At 42.2% G+C, this 18047-nt stretch overlaps 1 protein-coding gene across 2 annotated transcripts in view; it reads right to left on the minus strand.

Moving 5' to 3' along the window:
* Plpp1 (phospholipid phosphatase 1) overlaps nt 1-18047 on the minus strand; it is a 64974-nt gene that overhangs the window by 24000 nt on the left and 22927 nt on the right. The window contains exon 2 of one of the 2 annotated variants that reach the window (XM_076551892.1): nt 8301-8455. The exons of the other annotated variant lie outside the window; for it this stretch is intronic. Within the exon in view, the coding sequence (XP_076408007.1) occupies nt 8301-8455 (155 nt within the window). The remainder of the gene's footprint in view (nt 1-8300; nt 8456-18047) is intronic. 2 annotated transcript variants of the gene reach the window in all.

An 18047-nucleotide genomic window follows, 5' to 3' on the forward strand; every position in this document is an offset into this window, starting at 1 on the left:
CACCTTGCTACCTACCCAACTGCATAGTCTTTCTCTTTGAAAAAAAAAAAATGGAGTCCAATTTGTGTTGGCTGATTACTCCACTTCTGAGCATGGGGCCTGCCCTGGGGGTAGTTGATATAATCAATGGAAGATGACTGGTTTCTCCTCTCCCAGCGTCTGGAATTGTGAACGGCTCAATGGCTAGACGTGGGACTTCCTGGGATCTGGCTTGAGCTCATGCAGGTCTTGTGTGTGCTGTCACAGTCTCTGTGAGTTCCTAGCATGTATCAGTCCTGTTATATCTGGGGAACACTTTCCCTGAAATAATCTCCTACCACCTCTTCTTCCACATAGATCCCTGACCTTGAGGGTCTTCTATTAATTTTCAACAACCAGACTCACATTCATCATAATTTGTAACTGATGAAAGAACATACATATCAAAAGGGCCCACATGACTTACAAAGTCCATCACAACAGACCCAACCCACACTAAAGTCACTGAGGTACTGTCAGAAGGAACTGGTTAAATACCTGACTGCTTAACAGCAGAAAAGCTATGAAAGAGAAGTATATACAAATCTTGAGGAATTGTTTCAATAAAACTTGTAATCTATCTACCACAGTCCTTTATAACTATTCAATAAACACAGCCTTTTATTTACATAAATATCCAAAAAATTCTGCATTGAAATATCTGAATATCAAAACTCCCACATATTCTACTGATAAAAATCAGTGAGCCTGTCCATGACTTCTGCTCATCCTCCAGAAAGGGAGAAGCTGTGTTCCCACTCTCACTGCAGGAACTCAGGGTAGCCAGTGGAAAGCCATCATTAAAAAGATCCCCCGCTGCAGTACCTACCTTCTAACCAGGCAGGCAGTGACTGAGCTCCTCCTCCAAAACAGCAGGTTGCTCTAATGCCATGCCCTGAGCTCATGCTGACTGCTCCTAACCCACAAACATATATACACAGACCAACAGTTTTCTTTCTACAAGTGATCAAGATTCCATTTCTTGTGATACTGGAAACATGGGTTTGTACTACGGAAAACCTGTCATTCTGAAGAACCAATAAAAATGCAAAAATATTAAAAATAATTAACAAAAAAGTATTAAAGTGGTTTTTTTTGTTTGTTTGAAATTATTGGAAGATGGAGTCCACAGGAATTTGGTCCCCATCTGGTACTGAGTAGCGTTCTAGAAAGCATGGTGTGAGCAACATCAGCTATCTATCTCTAGCTATGGAAAATACTGAAACCTTTCATGAATGACTTCTGTGGTGGTTTGAAAGAAATGGCCCTTAGAGGAAGTGGCACTATTAGGAGGTGTGGCTTGTTGGAGGAAGTGTGTCACTGTGGGGGCGGGCTTTGAAGTCTCTTTTGCTCAAGCTTTCCTCAGTCTGTTAGTCAACTTCCTGTTGCTTGCAAGATGTAGCACTCGCAGCTCCAGCACCCCCTCTGCCTGCATGCCGCCATGCTCCCTGTCATGATGGACTGAACCTCTAAAACTGTAAGCGAGCCACCCCACCTAATGTTTTCTTTCTAAGGGTTGCCACGGTCATGGTGTCTCTTCACAGCAATAAGAACCCTAAGACAAATTCTTTTGGGGACACAATATTCACACCCCAGGATGTTCAAAAGCACTGTGTTCCGTATCTTTACTTCCTGGGACTTCCAACAACCTACACTCTAGTCACAAGGGGTAGGTTCATTTAAGTGGCTCCATGATTAACTTTTAGCCAGAGTCTTTCTCAATAAAAAGGGATTTGGGGATCTTAAATAGTTAAAGGAAATGACGAATCGCGCTAAGGAAGATCCTCAGGCCTGGCAGCAAGTGCCTTCGCCCTCTGATCCCTCTCACCAGCCCCCTCAGCTCTTCCCAAACAGCTGACACCATACTCAATCTCAAACTGCCTCACGTCAAACCTGACTTGAACAGATGATGGGGCCACCACAGACTCCACCCCATTTGCTTCAACCAGTCCTGTTTCACTAGGTAAATATTGTTGTTTCTGGTTATGAGGTCCAACGTAGACTCTGCTGAGGGATGTTGCCTAAGGCCTATGAATTATAGAATATTGAATTAATTTTAAAAGTCTTGGTTCCCAGAGCTTTAGATTCAGACTGTGGGTTTATACTTGGAGAAAATCTTCACTACAGATGCTTCCCAATTCAACCTTTTACCTTATTTATCAGATAGCCAAAAATCATTTTAACGTAGCAGAGGTCTATTGTATAACATTTGAATAGTAATGTCTTCTTATATCTGCTGTGGGATAATGCTCTTGTACACTGTAAAGATTTGTCACTCGAATTAGTTTAATAAGATGCTGATTGGCCAGTAGCCAGGCAGGAAGTCTAGGTGGGGTGACCAGACTAGGAGAATTCTAGGAAGAGGAAGGGCAGAGTCAGGAGTCACCAGCTAGACACAGAGGAAGCAAGATGAGAATGTCAGATTGAGAAAAGGTACCAAGCCACATAGCAAAACATACACAAAAATTATGGGCTAATTTAAGTGTAAAAGCTAGTCAGTAATGAGCCTGAGCGACCCCAGATGAGCATTTATAAGTAATATTAAGTCTCGGAGTCAATTATTTAAGAAGTGGCTGCCAGGTATTTGGGAACAGGCAGGCGGGAGAGAAATAAATGTTCCACCCACATATATCAAATGCACTAAATAACCCCCATACTTTTTCCCTCCAATTTTTGAGACAAGCTGGTCTTGATCTCAAAGAGAACCAACCACCTGTCTCTGCCACCTGAGTGCTGGGATTTAAAGGTATGTGCCATTACAGGTGGCAACACCTTTTTTTTTTCCTTTTTTAAAATAAATGTCACAATATTATAGTCCTCTGGGGCAGGAGTATTCAAATGTAAAAACACAAAACTTGTTAAAAACTTAATTTCTAAGTGCCACTATGTTTTCCAAATTTTAATTTTTAGAATCAGCAGTATATACAGTTATTAAGCTGCCAACCACTCCTCTTTCAGAAGGACTATTAGGTCCAGGAGTTATAGTTTAGAGGTAGAATGCTCTCCTAAGAAGCATGAAGCCTCAAGGGTAGGCTCGGGGAATAAAAGAACCAACAGCCTGCAGCTGGAATAAATATTACGTTAAATGAATCAATAAACAGGGCCAGCTCGATGGCTACGTGGGTAAAGGTACATGCTGCCAAGCCTGACGACTTTAGTTCAATCCCTGACCCCACAAGGTGGAAAGAGAGAACCTACTCTCCCAAGATGTCCTCTAACCTCTACATGCTAACTGTAGCATCTGCACCAAGCACATATGCACACTAAATAAATGTAATTGTAATTTTGAATTAGTTAACAAATAGTGCAAAACTCTAAAACATATATCTGATATCTTATCAGATAATCTTACTCCTAGAAATTAATAATATTGACCATATTTTGTAAAAATCATTACTTTTCTGTAACAAAACAACACTGACATTTTATCAGACTATCAGAATATTAAAAATATATTTTAAAATTAATATTCACTGTATATATATATATGCATGTGTGCTGGTAGTGGTAGGGATAGAACCCAGGACTTTCCATGAGGCAGGCAGGTGTTCGACCAGTTTTTAAGCCTCACTTTATTTCTCAAAGCGTTTATTTAAATCTGAGCAGAAAATAAATGCTCCCATACACACCCTCTCTAATCTCAGCACTCACGCTTGCCATCTAAACACCTTACACTGGTCCAGCACATTTCATATTAGCACCCTGGTAATAACTAAAGCCCATGGCTCCCTTTAGGGCTCACTCTTAGTTCTATGTGCATTGACGCATACTCAGGGCCAGCAACCACCACAGTATCACATAGAATAGTTTCTGTCCTAAACATCCTCTGCATTGGGTGCTCCTTTTATCCTCCCCTGTCCCCACGTGTCTCTGCACTAGCTCTGGAGTCCTGCGTTTCCACAATATCACGGTGGACATCACAAAATGCACAGCCTTTCCAGACTGCCATCTTGTCTTCAGCAATATGCATGTAGGGCTCTTCCATGGCTCTTCATGGTTTGATGGCGTATGTCCTTGGATTGTGTTTTTTGCTCTTGCAGTCCTAAGGACACAACCCAGGACTTGCCCATGCTAGGGAAGTGCTGTAGCACCACGCTACACCCCCGCCCACTAGTTTTGATGTGTCACCAGATATGAATATTCCATGCGTGAGATACTCCAACACCACAGTTCATTCATCCATTCAACTACTCAAAGGTACCCTGCTTGGTTTTAGGTTTGAGCAATTATGAATAAAAGTGCTACAGACATTTGTGTGCAGTTGTTTGGTTGTTGTTTCTGTTTTAATGTGAACAGAAGTTTTCAACTCTTGGGTAAATGCTTAGGAAGGAGCACAATTGCTGAAGCCTACGGTCAGACTAAATTAACTTCATAAGAAATTGCCAAAGTGGCTTCCAAAGTAGCTATACCATTTTCTGCAGCAGTTGGCATCATCAGTCTTGAATTTTCATTATTCTGGGGGACACGGTGGAACCCCAGTTTGATTTACCATTGGTCTATCTTCTCTAGGTGAGGTTTTCTCTTCAGACCTCCTGTCCACTTTGAATTGGGTTGCTTTCTCTTCACTCTCACTTTTTAGCTCTCCCCGACCACCCACGTGAACTGGAGATCCTCCTGCTTTAGCTTCCCAAGCCCAGGTCTACACCCAGCCTGGGTTGTTTTCTCAGTGCTGACTTCTAAAGTTCTCAGTGGATCTTCAACTGTGGTCCCCCATCAGGTTGGGAAAAGCATTCCAGAACACCTGTCTGTGTGTCCCTTTCTCTCTCTCTTTCTTTCTTCTTTCTTTTCCCTCCTCCCCCAACCCCTTCTGTGTTTTTCGAGACAGGGTTTCTCTGTGTAGCTTTGCGCCTTTCCTGGAACTCACACTACAGACCAGGATGGCCTTGAACTCACAGAGATCCACCTGTCTCTGCCTCCCAAGTGCTGGGATTAAGGGTGTGCACCACCACCGCCTGTACCAACTTCTTAACAGTGTCTTTCAGAGTAGAACTTTCTTGTTTTAATGAAGTCCAGTTCGCCAATCTTCTCCTCATGGATCTACCTAAACCTTCCCTGCTGTACACCCAAGGGCAGAATTATTTTTAATGACCAAAAAACTTTTACCTCAGCTACATGGCAGCCAGCTGGAGATATAAGAGACTCTGTCTTTAAAAATAACATTATCATTTAAAGCAAATATCACAAATTCAGCCAATTTCCTAGGGCCTAAATTAAAAAAAAAAAAAAAAAAAAAAAAAAAAAAAAAACAAAGGCAATGTTTGTAGCTTCCTCAGCTAGTTTTCAAAATCACATTAAAAAAAAAGAAAACAAGCGAATGACTATGAATGCGTAAGCCTTCACTTCCCTTTTTCTAAAGTGGAATAAGAAAGACTAGACTCTCCTGTTGTCCTAGATAGCTCTGTCAACCTGGCACAGCCAGGGGACACCTGAGAAGGGCGTCTCAAGTGAGGGACTGCCCAGATCAGACTGGCCTGTGGACATGTCTGTAGGGAGGGTGTAGGAGGGTCCAGCCCTCTGCAGACAACATCATTCCCTGGGTGTGCCTGCGCTGTACGAGAAAGCTAGCTAGGCAAACAGCGTTCCTCCACGGTCTCTGTTAAACTCTTGCTGGAGTCCTGCCCAACTCCCCTCAATGATGGATTGTGACCTAGCAGTGTAAGCCACCTAAACCCTTGCCCTCCCTAAGGTGCTTCTGGTCGGAGTATTTTATCACACCACCAGAGTGGAAACTAGAACACATGGAAGCTGGTATCCAAACAGCACACTGCCCACCACACTTGGGTTTCTTTTTAACAATTAAAAAGAAAAAAAGAGTCACTTTCAAAATGCAAATTTTTTACCATCTAAAATCTTATTACTCATTAAATTATATAAGATATGTACATATAGCTATGTCAAACATAAATAATCCACGTATGTAAAAACAAAGTATCTTCTATATGAAATATTATGCATAAATTATTAGAACAAATCTATCCTAGAAATTATAAAGAAGTCCTTTTGCATTAGTTCACAGCCATCATCACACTAACTAGATCACATTAATTAGCTAAATACGGCTTCTTCCAGTTTCCTAAGTTCGCATTAACATGTTTTTCCAAGCGAGTTCTAACAACAAACTCCCAAGAATTCATACCAAGAACTCAAAGGTTCATACCAAGTTTTTCTCACTACTTTAAAGAAAATACATACCTTAGTCTTATTGGTCTTCGTTTCAACTGCCAAATATTTGGGTATTTATTGTGATCACTTATTTAAAAAATATTTGTTAAATAAAAAGGGCACAAAATTGAATCTGCAGTATTCTCATAATGAAATAAAAACTGCTGCACTAAATTGTACTGAAATGTTACTAGTTTTCATCAGGCAGTAGACTAAAGGTTACTGCTTTTTTGTTGATCTACTTTATACGTTTTGTTCAATTCATAAATTATTATATTTCTGTAATTAAGTTTTAAGAAAAAGATGAAATGTACCAAACCCTGCAACTGAAAGTTAACTTCCTGAGCCTCACACGATACTGAACAGTTTATAAAAATTTGATCTCGCAACAGTTACTTAAAATCATAGCTACAACAAACACCTTGCACTCCATCCAAGCATGGTGGCACTGTTGATTGGCATGTAAGTGACAGCTCTGCCGGCTTCCCTCCACACAGATCACAATCCTCCTGGGGGATGTTCTGGGTGCTCGGAATGGATTGCTCTGATTGGCTAATAAATAAAGTACTGATTGGCCAGGAGCCAGGCAGGAAGTATAGGTGGGACAAAGAGAGAGGAGAATTCTGGGAACAGGAAGGCTGAGTGAGGAGATGCCAGCCTGCCATCCAGGGAGCAACATGTAAAGGCAACAGGTAAAGCCACAGAATGCGTGGCGACATATAGATTAACAAAAAAGGTCTGAGTCTAAGTGTAAGAGCTAGTCAGTGGTAGGCCTGAGCTAATGACCGTGCAGTTTAATTAATATAAGCTTCTGAGTGATTATTTTATAAGCGGTTGCAGTGTCTGTGGGGCTGGGCAGGACTAGAAAAAACTTCAACTACACAATCCTGGTGCCACAAATGAATAATGCTAGTTGTGGTGGTACTTGCTTCTTAGGGAAAAGTATCTCCTAAAATTTAATACCATTTTTTCATTCTTTTTATTATAAAGTTGTTAACTCATATTTGAAGTATACAGAAGTATGTATCTTGAAATATAATAAAATTCAAGGTCATTCATCCACTGGAAAACTATTCTGAAAACTATTCAGGGAAGAAGAAAACTTACAATGAAAAAGACAAACGTAATTCGGATTCATGAACTGCTAAAAAAAAAAAAAAAAAAAACTTATTAAAAACCAGGAAAGAAAAGGCAGCCAGTCCTGCTGGAGAACAAGGCTGCTGACAAGACTCTAAGAGTTTAGACACACCTAAGGAGCTGAGCTGACAAGACCCAGGAGGACACAGAAGAAATAAAGACACACTGACCCGCTGCACTCTAAGATACACAAGGGGGTCAATCTTTGCTCTGCTCCTTTTCTTCAATTTCCAAGTCAAATAAAAAGACATTTGCCAGCCGGGCAGTGGTGGCACATGCCTTTAGTCCCAGCACTCGGGAGGCAGAGCCAGGCGGATCTCTGTGAGTTCGAGGCCAGCCTGGGCTACCAAGTGAGTTCCAGGAAAGGCGCAAAGCTACACAGAGAAGCCCTGTCTCGAAAAAGCCAAAACAAACAAACAAACAAACAAAAAAAAAAGACATTTGCCTGAAATCCTAGGACTTGGTTAACAGAAACAGGACCAGAAGTCTCAAACCAGCATGGACTACATGAGACCCATCTCAGACAGACACAGACAGACGGCGGCAAGGCTTAGGAATCAGGACCAAGTAGAAAGCAAGTAGGCACAACATCCCCAGTGGCCGTCTTAACTCAGTTTGTGAATGCTAACATGGGATGGAAGTTTCTAGTAACCTAAAACACTAAAACCTAATCCTAGAACTTGGTGATCTCAAATACCACAACTTTAAAATAGTGATGGTCTTCATGTAATCTGCAGACTTCACTTACAATCTCTTCCTGAGAAGAGTTGGTCCAATGTCTTCAAGCTGTTTTAAGTAGCATACACCTTTGACTGGAAAAGCGCGATGCTCCAAGAATAAACAGTGGAATTCTTTCCTTCAGCAACCATTCCCCATAGTAACACTAATAAAAGTAGGGCTTAAATTTACCCCCACCCAGTGCCGTCACTTCATCCAACCTCCAGCGCGAGAACCCATCACTACCTGCTTGGTCATTTACTTACAGAGGAGATGGGTAAGCCAAGCCCCACTATGATGAGTATAATGCTTCTGACGGTACTGTCATGGTATGGATACTGGATGCTGTTGTCAGTACAGAAAAAGCCTCTCTGAAATGGATATATGTGGCCCAAATTTAGAACAGCCATGGGCATGGAAGCTGTTGGGGAAGGGAAGAAAAGACACATATAATTACATTCAGTTCACTTCTTTAGGGAGGAGGGGTTATGGGATGTAAATCTTAGCTCCACCTTTTGTGGAGAAAGATCAATATTCTCTGATACGCCGTGGAAGGGTTAATGAGACCACGTAGCAGCTGCGCATTCAAAACACTGATCCTCTTGCCTGCGTTGACCTCTCACCTTAGGTACAATCAGGAAAGAAGCCACCAGGGAAAAGAGCAAAATCGATGTGTAGAAAAATAAAGCTGAGAACATCAGCAAGTTTTCTATTTTTACATTCTATAATTAATTTATTTTTAACAGATTAATACCCTAAATATATTTAAGGAAAAAGACAAACTAACAAACGAATTTAGTAATAGCATCATAATATTTGAAGGACAAAAAAGGAAAACTTTGTTTCACATTAGAATAAAGTTGGGGGGGGGACTTTTAAGTATATTTGATAATAAAAACAGAAAGGAACAAGCCCTTGTTCCCCAAGGCAAACAAAAAATGGCTTTATTATTCTTGGCAGGGCTCCAAAACTACTTCAACATGCCATAGTGTTAAACTTGAATGTGCCTCAGCCTCCCAAGTAGGCAGGTCTACCGGCCACGCCACGTCACCTGGCTGGCAGTTTCCAAATATGTTCAAATTTACACTGACTCAGGCTTGGCTTTATACAACTCAAACACCCACACATCTGCTCCCTCATGATATAGGCAACACTAGACTAGGCCGGGTACAGAAAACTAATTTGTGCAAAAAACAGGCTCAAGATCTTGGCTGTATGTGTAAAAACAGAACGGACCTCTGAGAGCTTGTTTAAAAAGAAATACCAACACAGACTTTTTTCAAGGGAGAGAGTAACAAAATGTTCTGGATCTTGACTATGATAGTAATTCTAGTAACTATTATTATTGCACACACACCCAAAAAAAAAAAATAAGAAGCAGAAATATATCATAAAAAACAGAAATATGATTATATGGTATAAAAGTAACAATAGAAATTCAGAGATTGACATAAACTGAGATCATCAGAAAAGAGCATCAAAGGGGAGGCGGCAAACAGGTGGAGCAGGAGGCCCAGGGGGGAGCGGGAGGCCCAGGGGGGGAGCGGGAGGCCCAGGGGGGGAGCGGGAGGCCCAGGGGGGGAGCGGGAGGCCCAGGGGGGGAGCGGGAGGCCCAGGGGGGGCAAGAGGAGGCCCAGGGGGGAGCAGGAAGCGGGGGGGGGGGAGCAGGAGACCCAGGGGAGGAGGAGGAGGAGGCCCAGGGGGGAGCAGGAGGAGGCCCAGGAGGCAGCAAGGGCAGCACCAGAGCCACCAGAACAGCAGCAACAAGAGCGGAGGAAATGGACAAGGGGTCCATCCCATCAAGACAACTTCTGCACACTTCATGCTCACACATGCAGAGCACCGGGCGACACGGATGAACTCAATCCTTATCTCGACTCTGTGAGGGGCCCCACTGCTCACTAGTCACTGACTATGTTTAAAGAAGTGAAGAATGGTGTCCTGGAGACCGCCGGGGTTCTAATCCCGGCTGCTCCCCGAGTCAGTGTGCACGCGTTCTCCTATGGATCCAAGGGACCCTGCTGCAGTAAAAGGTTAGAAGCGTGTCGAGGAAGACAGACAGACAGACTGGAGGCAGTAGGTCTGTCCTTCTCAAAAATGCTTGTTCAGTAAATACATCTGTTCATGGTGGAACCTCACAGTTAGAGGAACGTCTTTGCTGCTAATTATCTCTGAATTCTCCAAGTTTGAGGTTTTAATGCCAGTATGAGGGCGTCAGGTTGTGTTTATTAAAGGATTTTGAGTTTAAAACACTGGTCTAAGAAAGAATTTACCTTGTAGGAAATAAAAATCAGTCTTCTTTTGGTCAAAGTCAGTAGTACAGTAAAATAATTATTTTAGAAATGAACATCTAAAGCGGTGAGAGAGGACGGAGGAGGAAATATTTAACACAACTCTGAAATGATTCAGAAGCCGAGTGATGGTGTCAATAGGAACACAGAAAAGGAATTAACGTGGATACAGGACGACACATCTTGAAGGCTGCTCACACTGCGGAGGCAGACTTGAAAGTGACACTTCAGAGTCTGGAGTAGAGAATGGTCGCCCTACGGTGAAACGTGAAGTTGTAAGGACGTTCTTCATGGTGAACGCCCGCGAGTTCAGTCCTGAGAGTCTTACTGCCTTTGGGTTTGGGTTCTCCCTCACTTCCTACTGGCTGTCAGCCTCGTCTCCCACTCTTCTCAGAGCCCTGAAGGCTCCCATCACACTGAACTACTCTGCTTTTGAAACCCTGGGGGATAATATTCTGATCCACCCCTTGGCTCCGCCCTGCATCCTCACGGAAAAGCCTCATTCTAAGGAAAAACTTCCCCTTCCTCCCTCTCTCTTCTGCTTTTCCTTCCAGGAGGTGGGCATCCCCAACCTCTCTCTCTCTCTTCTCTCTCTTTCTCTGTCTCTCTCTTTCCTATCTTTCTCTTCATCTCTCTATTATAATAACCTCTCCACGTGGATGCAGCGCTGGGTTGTGAATCACTGGCCGCTACTGCTGCTGTGCGGCATGGCATGCATCTGCCCAGCATGTTTCCCTGCACGTGCAGGCTAGTCTCCCCCGCCCCCCACAATAATTCAAAACACTGGGTGTCTTCATAGAGTCTCCGTCTTCTATTGGTGAGAGCTGCTCCTCCCCTTCCCTCACCTGTCCCATGACACTGTGAACAATTACCTTGCTTTTTTACACATCTTTCGGCAACTCTGAAAGCGGATACTATTTTTACTATTATTGTGCCCTTTGGATCAGGGACAGAGTTAGAACTGAATAAAATTTTATTAAAGAGCTAAATAAAGAAAATTCAGGATAGAGATGGGTAAGCATTCGAAATTATAACTTAAAGAGGATAAAACAGTTCTCAGAGAAAGCATAAGGTCAAGAATAACAGAGCGATCAGTCGAGAACTAACGGTCCTCATAAAACGATGAAGAGAGACTCTCAAAGGAGGAAGAACGGCCGCACCCCGGTGGGCAGGGGATGTGTCTCCTTGTTCAGCAGCACGTGCTAACCTTCTCTGAAAACACCAACCCTAGAAGAGGACAATGCTAGACTACGAAAGCCGAAGCTGGAAGTGCAGCGGAAGATTCTGGAAGAGCCAGCTATCTAGGTAAATGCAGACTGTCAAACGCCCACATGAAGGAGCCCGAGGACTCAGAAGAGACAATGCGGTCGGAAGGGCAGGCCATTAACTCGACACTGTTCCTTTCTGAAAATGACTTTCTATCCTCTGACAGTTCCAGCATGTATACAATGGGTTTCAGTCACCCCCCTCACCGCCCTCCTCCCACTGAAACTCCTCTGCTCAACATGTCTCCCCCCTCCTTTCATGTCTGCGGTGTGAGCTGGTACTATAAAAAACATCCTTTTCTTCAAGGTACAATACAGTGACTTCCCCTACTGCTCATAAAGGTTACATGTTACGGGGAGACGGAGAGAGGGGGCAAGGGGCAGAGTCAACCCTCTGAATTTGGACGTAGTGGCATGTGCCTACAGTTCCCAGAATTTAAGGGGCTGAGGCAGAAGAATCATGAGTTCAAGGCCAGTCTGGGCTACACAATAAGATTTATCTCAAAAATAAGTATTTTTTCTGGGATGTGCAGAGCACACCTTTAATCCCAGCACCCTGGAAGAAGCATGGAAGGGTCTCTGTAAATTCAAGGCCAGTGAGTTCCAGGTCAGCCAGGATGATGAGAACCTGTCTCAAAAAATAAATTTCTTAAAAGATCCTTAATTTGCTATAGAGATTATTTGTAATGGTAATATTTTAAGGGAGTGATGGAGAGTTACATGATCAAGTCAGTATTACAGGAAGAGTCTTCTCTAAACAAATTTTGATGAGGCAAGCAATTCTTTCCTTAATATCTAAAGGATATAGATATGTTCCTTAAAAGTTTTAAAAAATTATTTATTGTATATGTAAGAGTATTTGCCCACATGTACATATATATACCACGTACGTGACTGATACCCAAGAGGATGCTGGATCCTCTGGAAATGGAGTTATGGATGATTGTGAGCTACCATGTGGGTGATGGGAATCAAATCTGAGTCCTCCCCAAGAGGAGCAAGTGCTCTTAGCCACTGAGTCACCATCTCTTTAGTCCCCAAAGACATTGTTTGACACTAGTAATAATTCTAGACACGGTTCTCTCATTAAAAGTTCCACAAGAGAACTCATTTGCAATAGCTCATGTGTACATTACTATCAGAAAGAAGGTCTATTTCCAGTTCACCTCCTCCCTTCTTCACTCAGCATGGGAGGCTGAACAGACAGCCCACAACTCTCTCTCCTCTGCCTTCAGTTAGGTTTGGCCAACAGGGACGGAGAGGCTGTCACTGGCCGGAGCCAGAGGATGGGAGCACAGAGACAGGCAGCTATTTCTCTGGCTCCCTCCAGCAGGCTCACTATGGGTCTTCACCCCTAATCTGGGGCCAAAGCTGCTACCCAGCCACCCCCACACTCAGCTCCCCTTAGGGAGCTCCCAACTCAACCACTCCTTCTCTTCACCTCTGCAGCCCATGGTAACTTGTGTAACAATATCCTGAAAAGGTTTACGTAATTTTCCTTTCTTAAAAGGTGCAAGTTCAAGCACAGCGTGGTGGCATATGACTTTAATCCCAGCACTCAGGAGGCAGAGGCAGAGCCCTGTGAGTTCAAGGCCAGTCTGGTCTACAGAGTGAGTTCCAGGACAGCCAGAGTTACAGAGTTACAGAAAAACCATGTCTCAAAAAAACAAACAACAACAAAAAAAACCATGAAAGTTCAAAGAAATCATAAAATAACACAGCAAACAATCTGAAACTCAAGAATGTTCTAGAGGTATGGCTCAGTGTCAGAGTACCTGCTGAACATACATGAAATCTTGGTTTAATTTCCAGCAATATCTCATGTGCGCGCACGCACACACGCACACATGCATGCATGCATGCATACACACACACACACACACACACACACACACACACACACACACACACACACACACAGGAGGGGGAGGTTGTGCAAGGGGAACATTTTCATTTCCATACACTATTCTTTCTCAAGCTTGTTCTTCCACGAGAACAAACTGCTACCAAAGATGAACAGACTGAACAGAGCCATGTTAATTACTAACGCAACCTTATAATTTACAAATTCCTGGAATCCTGAAATCAATGTCTGTGGAGCCCAGCATCACCTCTGAACAAAGCCTCGGCTGTGACTGCTGCCACAGTGCTTCTCAGCAGGGGCCTCGCTGTCCTCTCAGTGAAAAAACAAGTCGGGGACCCAAATGCACCTTCTTAACTGACCCACCCCAAAACAGAATTCTACAGCCTTTTTCAGGAAAGAAAAAAACAAACAAACAAACAAACAAACAAACCAGACCTACACATGAGATGCTGAAGAGCAAATAGTAATCCTGCTTCAAAGTAAGGCCTAACAAGTAAACAATCAGCTCCAGACTCAGTTCCTGTGTCCTCAGAACTACAGGTAACTGTATTACGACACATAATATACGATACATATTATGATTGTATGTGATCTATACATCACAGGCATTCCACCCCTCCGTGCACTTTCCAATCCCAGCATTCATTCACTCAACACATCTTCAAAGTTAACAAGGAAACTACATTTCAAAACTTTGTTCTAAGCCTCTGAAAGTGTCACGGTGCAATTCTGCAGTACATAAAATCCTATATAGTCTAAGTAAAGCATGTAAGTCTTGCTGTAGCCCCTTCTTGAAGCAAAGACATGTTTTTGGGGTTTTAATTCATTTACTTATAATGTGTGTGAGTGTTTTGCCTGCCTGCAGAGGTCAGAAGAGGGCATGAGATCCTCTGGAACTAGAGTTGTGAGCCACCATGGGAGCACTAGAAACTGAAGCCAGAACTCCGGAAGAGCAAGTGTGTTAACTGCTGAGCCATCTTGCTAGCCCTTGAAGCACAAACAGACTTGTTTCACACAGAAAAGACTTCCAGCACAGTCGTCTGTGGGATTTACTGAGTCTCAACACACAAACAAAACAACCGGATGGTGCTGCATGGCCTTCTCGCATATTCCAACAGAAACAACCCTTTCCTGAGCAACCACTACAGGTCATTAACCGTGCTTATGCTCATTCACTATAAGCACGTTTCATCTTCACAGAAGAAGATAATTACATTTCAGATTTCCTACCACATAATCTGTCAAAGTTAAAAGTAAAAAAAAAGGCGCAAAGCTACACAGAGAAACCCTGTCTCGAAAAACCAAAAAAAAAAAAAAAAAAAGTAAAAAAAAAAAATCAGTAATAAAAGTATGGATCAGATACAAAAAATATATATTCACTATATTCAGCAAAATAATCTTAAAATCATTCTATGTATATAATCTCACTAATATAAACTAAACATGTTTGTACTTAATACACATTGGAAAGTCTGAAAAAATATGTAATCAACTTTTAGATTGGTATTTCACAATCAGGTAAAAGGTATTTCCTGCTGTGTACACCTTCAAATTTAACTATTTTCTTCTTTTGGTTTTTCGAGACAGGGTTTCTCTGCATAGCCCTGGCTGTCCTGGAACTCACTCTATAGACCAGCCTGGCCTCAAACTCACAGAGATCCATCTGCCTCTGCCTCCCAAGTGCTGGAACTATTTTCTAACAAAAGATTAAGATCACTACTACATCTGAATTTTCTAAATGCTTGATCACAATACTTTAATTATATTTCCTAAAATTATGCTTATAATTTACTTAAAATCATACTATCGTTTTCCTGAATATCCCTTTCCTATAATTATACATATAACTCCCCTGGAAAAGCCATATCTGTAGTAAGAAATTGTTTAAAACCAGCTTGTCTTCTTAGTCCATTTAAAACCGAGAAGGATGCAGTAAATAGCATCCTTAGGCTTACACGATGCCTCAGAGATGTACACTGAAATAAGTACCTTCTAGGGCAGTGCTTCTCAGCCTTCCTATTGCGGCGACCCTTTAATACAGTGCCTCGTGTTATGGTGACCACAACCATTAAATTATGTTCATTGCCACTTCATAACTGTAATTTTGCTACTGTTATGAATTGTAAGGTAAATATCTGATATGCAGGATATCTGACACTCAACCCCCAAGGGGGCGTGACCCATGGGTTGAGAACCATTGTTCTAGGGGTTTTCTCTCTTGCAATTTCTGAGATCTACTGAATAATTATAACCATAATAACTGGATCACCTAAAAATAATAAAGCTGAAAAGCTAGCTTATATGACATGCTTATACAAAACCAGAAATAATCTTGAGGCTCAACAGGTTGGTAGAATGGGTGATTTTAGTCACTTCTTGAATAATCTTGTAATGGTGTTCAGGAAGGCAATTCCAAAGAGTGGTACTATCTCTATAATTACAGAAGAACAAAGGAATGCTACTCTAGTGAGTCAAAGTTGGCTATACAGGAACAGGCTGAGGAAAAAAGATCAAGACTGCCCTGGACTGTACAGCAAGACCCTATCTTAAAACAAGCACAAAAATCTCAAAGTTACTAATTACTAGAAAGTATATTAATATAAGCCATCTTTAGTTTAGAGGGAAAAAAATAGTGCAGAGCAGTGTTAACCAACTGAATTTCTGACAGAAACAAATGTCCAGTAAAGTAGCCCATGGCCACATGAGGAGAGTGAGCACTTTACATGTGGCTAACGTGACTTAAGTATTGACTTTTAATTCATTTAATTTCAATAATTATAACTGTTCTATTTTTCTTTTTTTCTTTTTCTTTTTTTGGTTTCTTTTTCAAGGCAGGGTTTCTCTGTGCAGTTTTGCGCCTTTCCTGGAACTCACTTGGTAGACCAGGCTGGCCTCGAACTCACAGAGATCCACCTGCTTCTGCCTCCTGAGTGCTGGGACTAAAGGTGTGCGCCACCACCACCCGGCGCTATTTTTCATATATGAGGAACACGGCAATTAAGGATATATTCATATAGTACTTGGCATCTCATACCACATTACTACAAATATATAAAAGAATAGTCTGAGCCATGTATATGGTTCACGCCTATAATCTGACACGAGGATGAGGAAGAGGAATGCCAGGTCAGCCTGGGCTATAGGACCCTGTTTCAAAACAAACAAAAAAATCTCAGAATCGCCAGGTGGTGGTGGCGTACACCTTTAATCCCAGCACTCAGGAGGCAGAGGCAGGCGGATCTCTGTGAGTTTGAAGCCAGCCTGGTCTACAGAGTGAGATCCAGGAAAGGCGCAAAGTTTCACAGAAAAACCCTATCTCGAAAAGCAAAACAAAATATCTTAGAATCAACAAGGTGAAAGAAAAAGAAATTAAACAAGTATCACTACAGCAACTTTTTTTAGGAGCTTAGGAAAATTTAAGGAATATAAAACAGAAACTAAATAGAAAACAAACAAAAAGACTGAAAATGAGATGTGTAAACATGTGTTGGTGTATGGCACATGTACTGGCTTATGAAATGGTTGGTCATGATTTGGCTTTTAAAAATGGGGGAGGGGAACAAAGCCAAAGCAAAGTATTAAAAAAATATTATTGGGGATGGAAAGATGGCTCAGTGGTTAAGAGCACTGGCTGCTCTTCCAGAGGACCCAGGTTCAATTCCCGGCACCCACATGGCAGCTCATATCTGTCTGTAACTCAGTTCCAGAGGATCCAACACCCTCACACATATGTGCAGGCAAAACACCAATGCACATGAAATGAAAACAAAGAAATAAAAATTAAAAAGGATAAAGAATTATTATCACTAGTAGCATCTCTTAGCTGAACAGTGTCAGAAACTCTTTTGTGTCCAATTCAAGTTTTGACAAAATACAGTTTCTTGCTTTCTTTCCAAACAGGGTTACAAATTCTTTCCCGAGTCACATGAAGCATCCTCCGACTGATCAACTGTTATGTGCTATTTCTGAGCGTGTGTGGAGGTCAGAGGACACCTTGCAGGATGATGCTCTCCTACTACATGGGTTCTGGGACTCCAACTCAAGTCCTCAGACTTGACAGCAAGCACCTTTATCCAGAGTCATCTTGCTGGCCCTCAACATACATGTATTCTTGACCAAAGGGGAATCGGTGACAGCTGCCCTTCAGAACAGGGTCAGGTGAAGGAAGGTAGAGGTGAAGGGCAGGTGAGAGGGGCCAGTGTTACAGAGCCCTGGCTCAGAGATGACAGTGAACAGGCAAGGGGCAAAGAACAAGGCACCCTCAGCTCTCAGACACCTGCTTTCTGGCGTAGCTGCTTGGCTATGACAAAAAGTACTCCACCCCTTCTCTTTCATTGGGACAAAAGAGAGAAAGCAAGGGACAACAGGCAGTCTGTGTTTAAATGAAACTTACTAAAGAAGGGTTCTGGTGTTTTGTGGGGTTTTATTGGGGGGGCGTAATTTGTTGTTGTTTTGCATTTTATGGTTTTGAGTTGGCAATTCACTGCAATATTTTAGTACATTCGCATACTTATGATCTTTTTATGTATATATTTAAACAGCTTTTTAGAAAGATACAGAGGTGGAGCTGAGGATATGATCAGTAGTACAGTA

The sequence above is a fragment of the Peromyscus maniculatus genome, chromosome 15 (genome assembly GCF_049852395.1).
Source record: "Peromyscus maniculatus bairdii isolate BWxNUB_F1_BW_parent chromosome 15, HU_Pman_BW_mat_3.1, whole genome shotgun sequence".
NCBI lineage: Eukaryota > Metazoa > Chordata > Mammalia > Rodentia > Cricetidae > Peromyscus > Peromyscus maniculatus.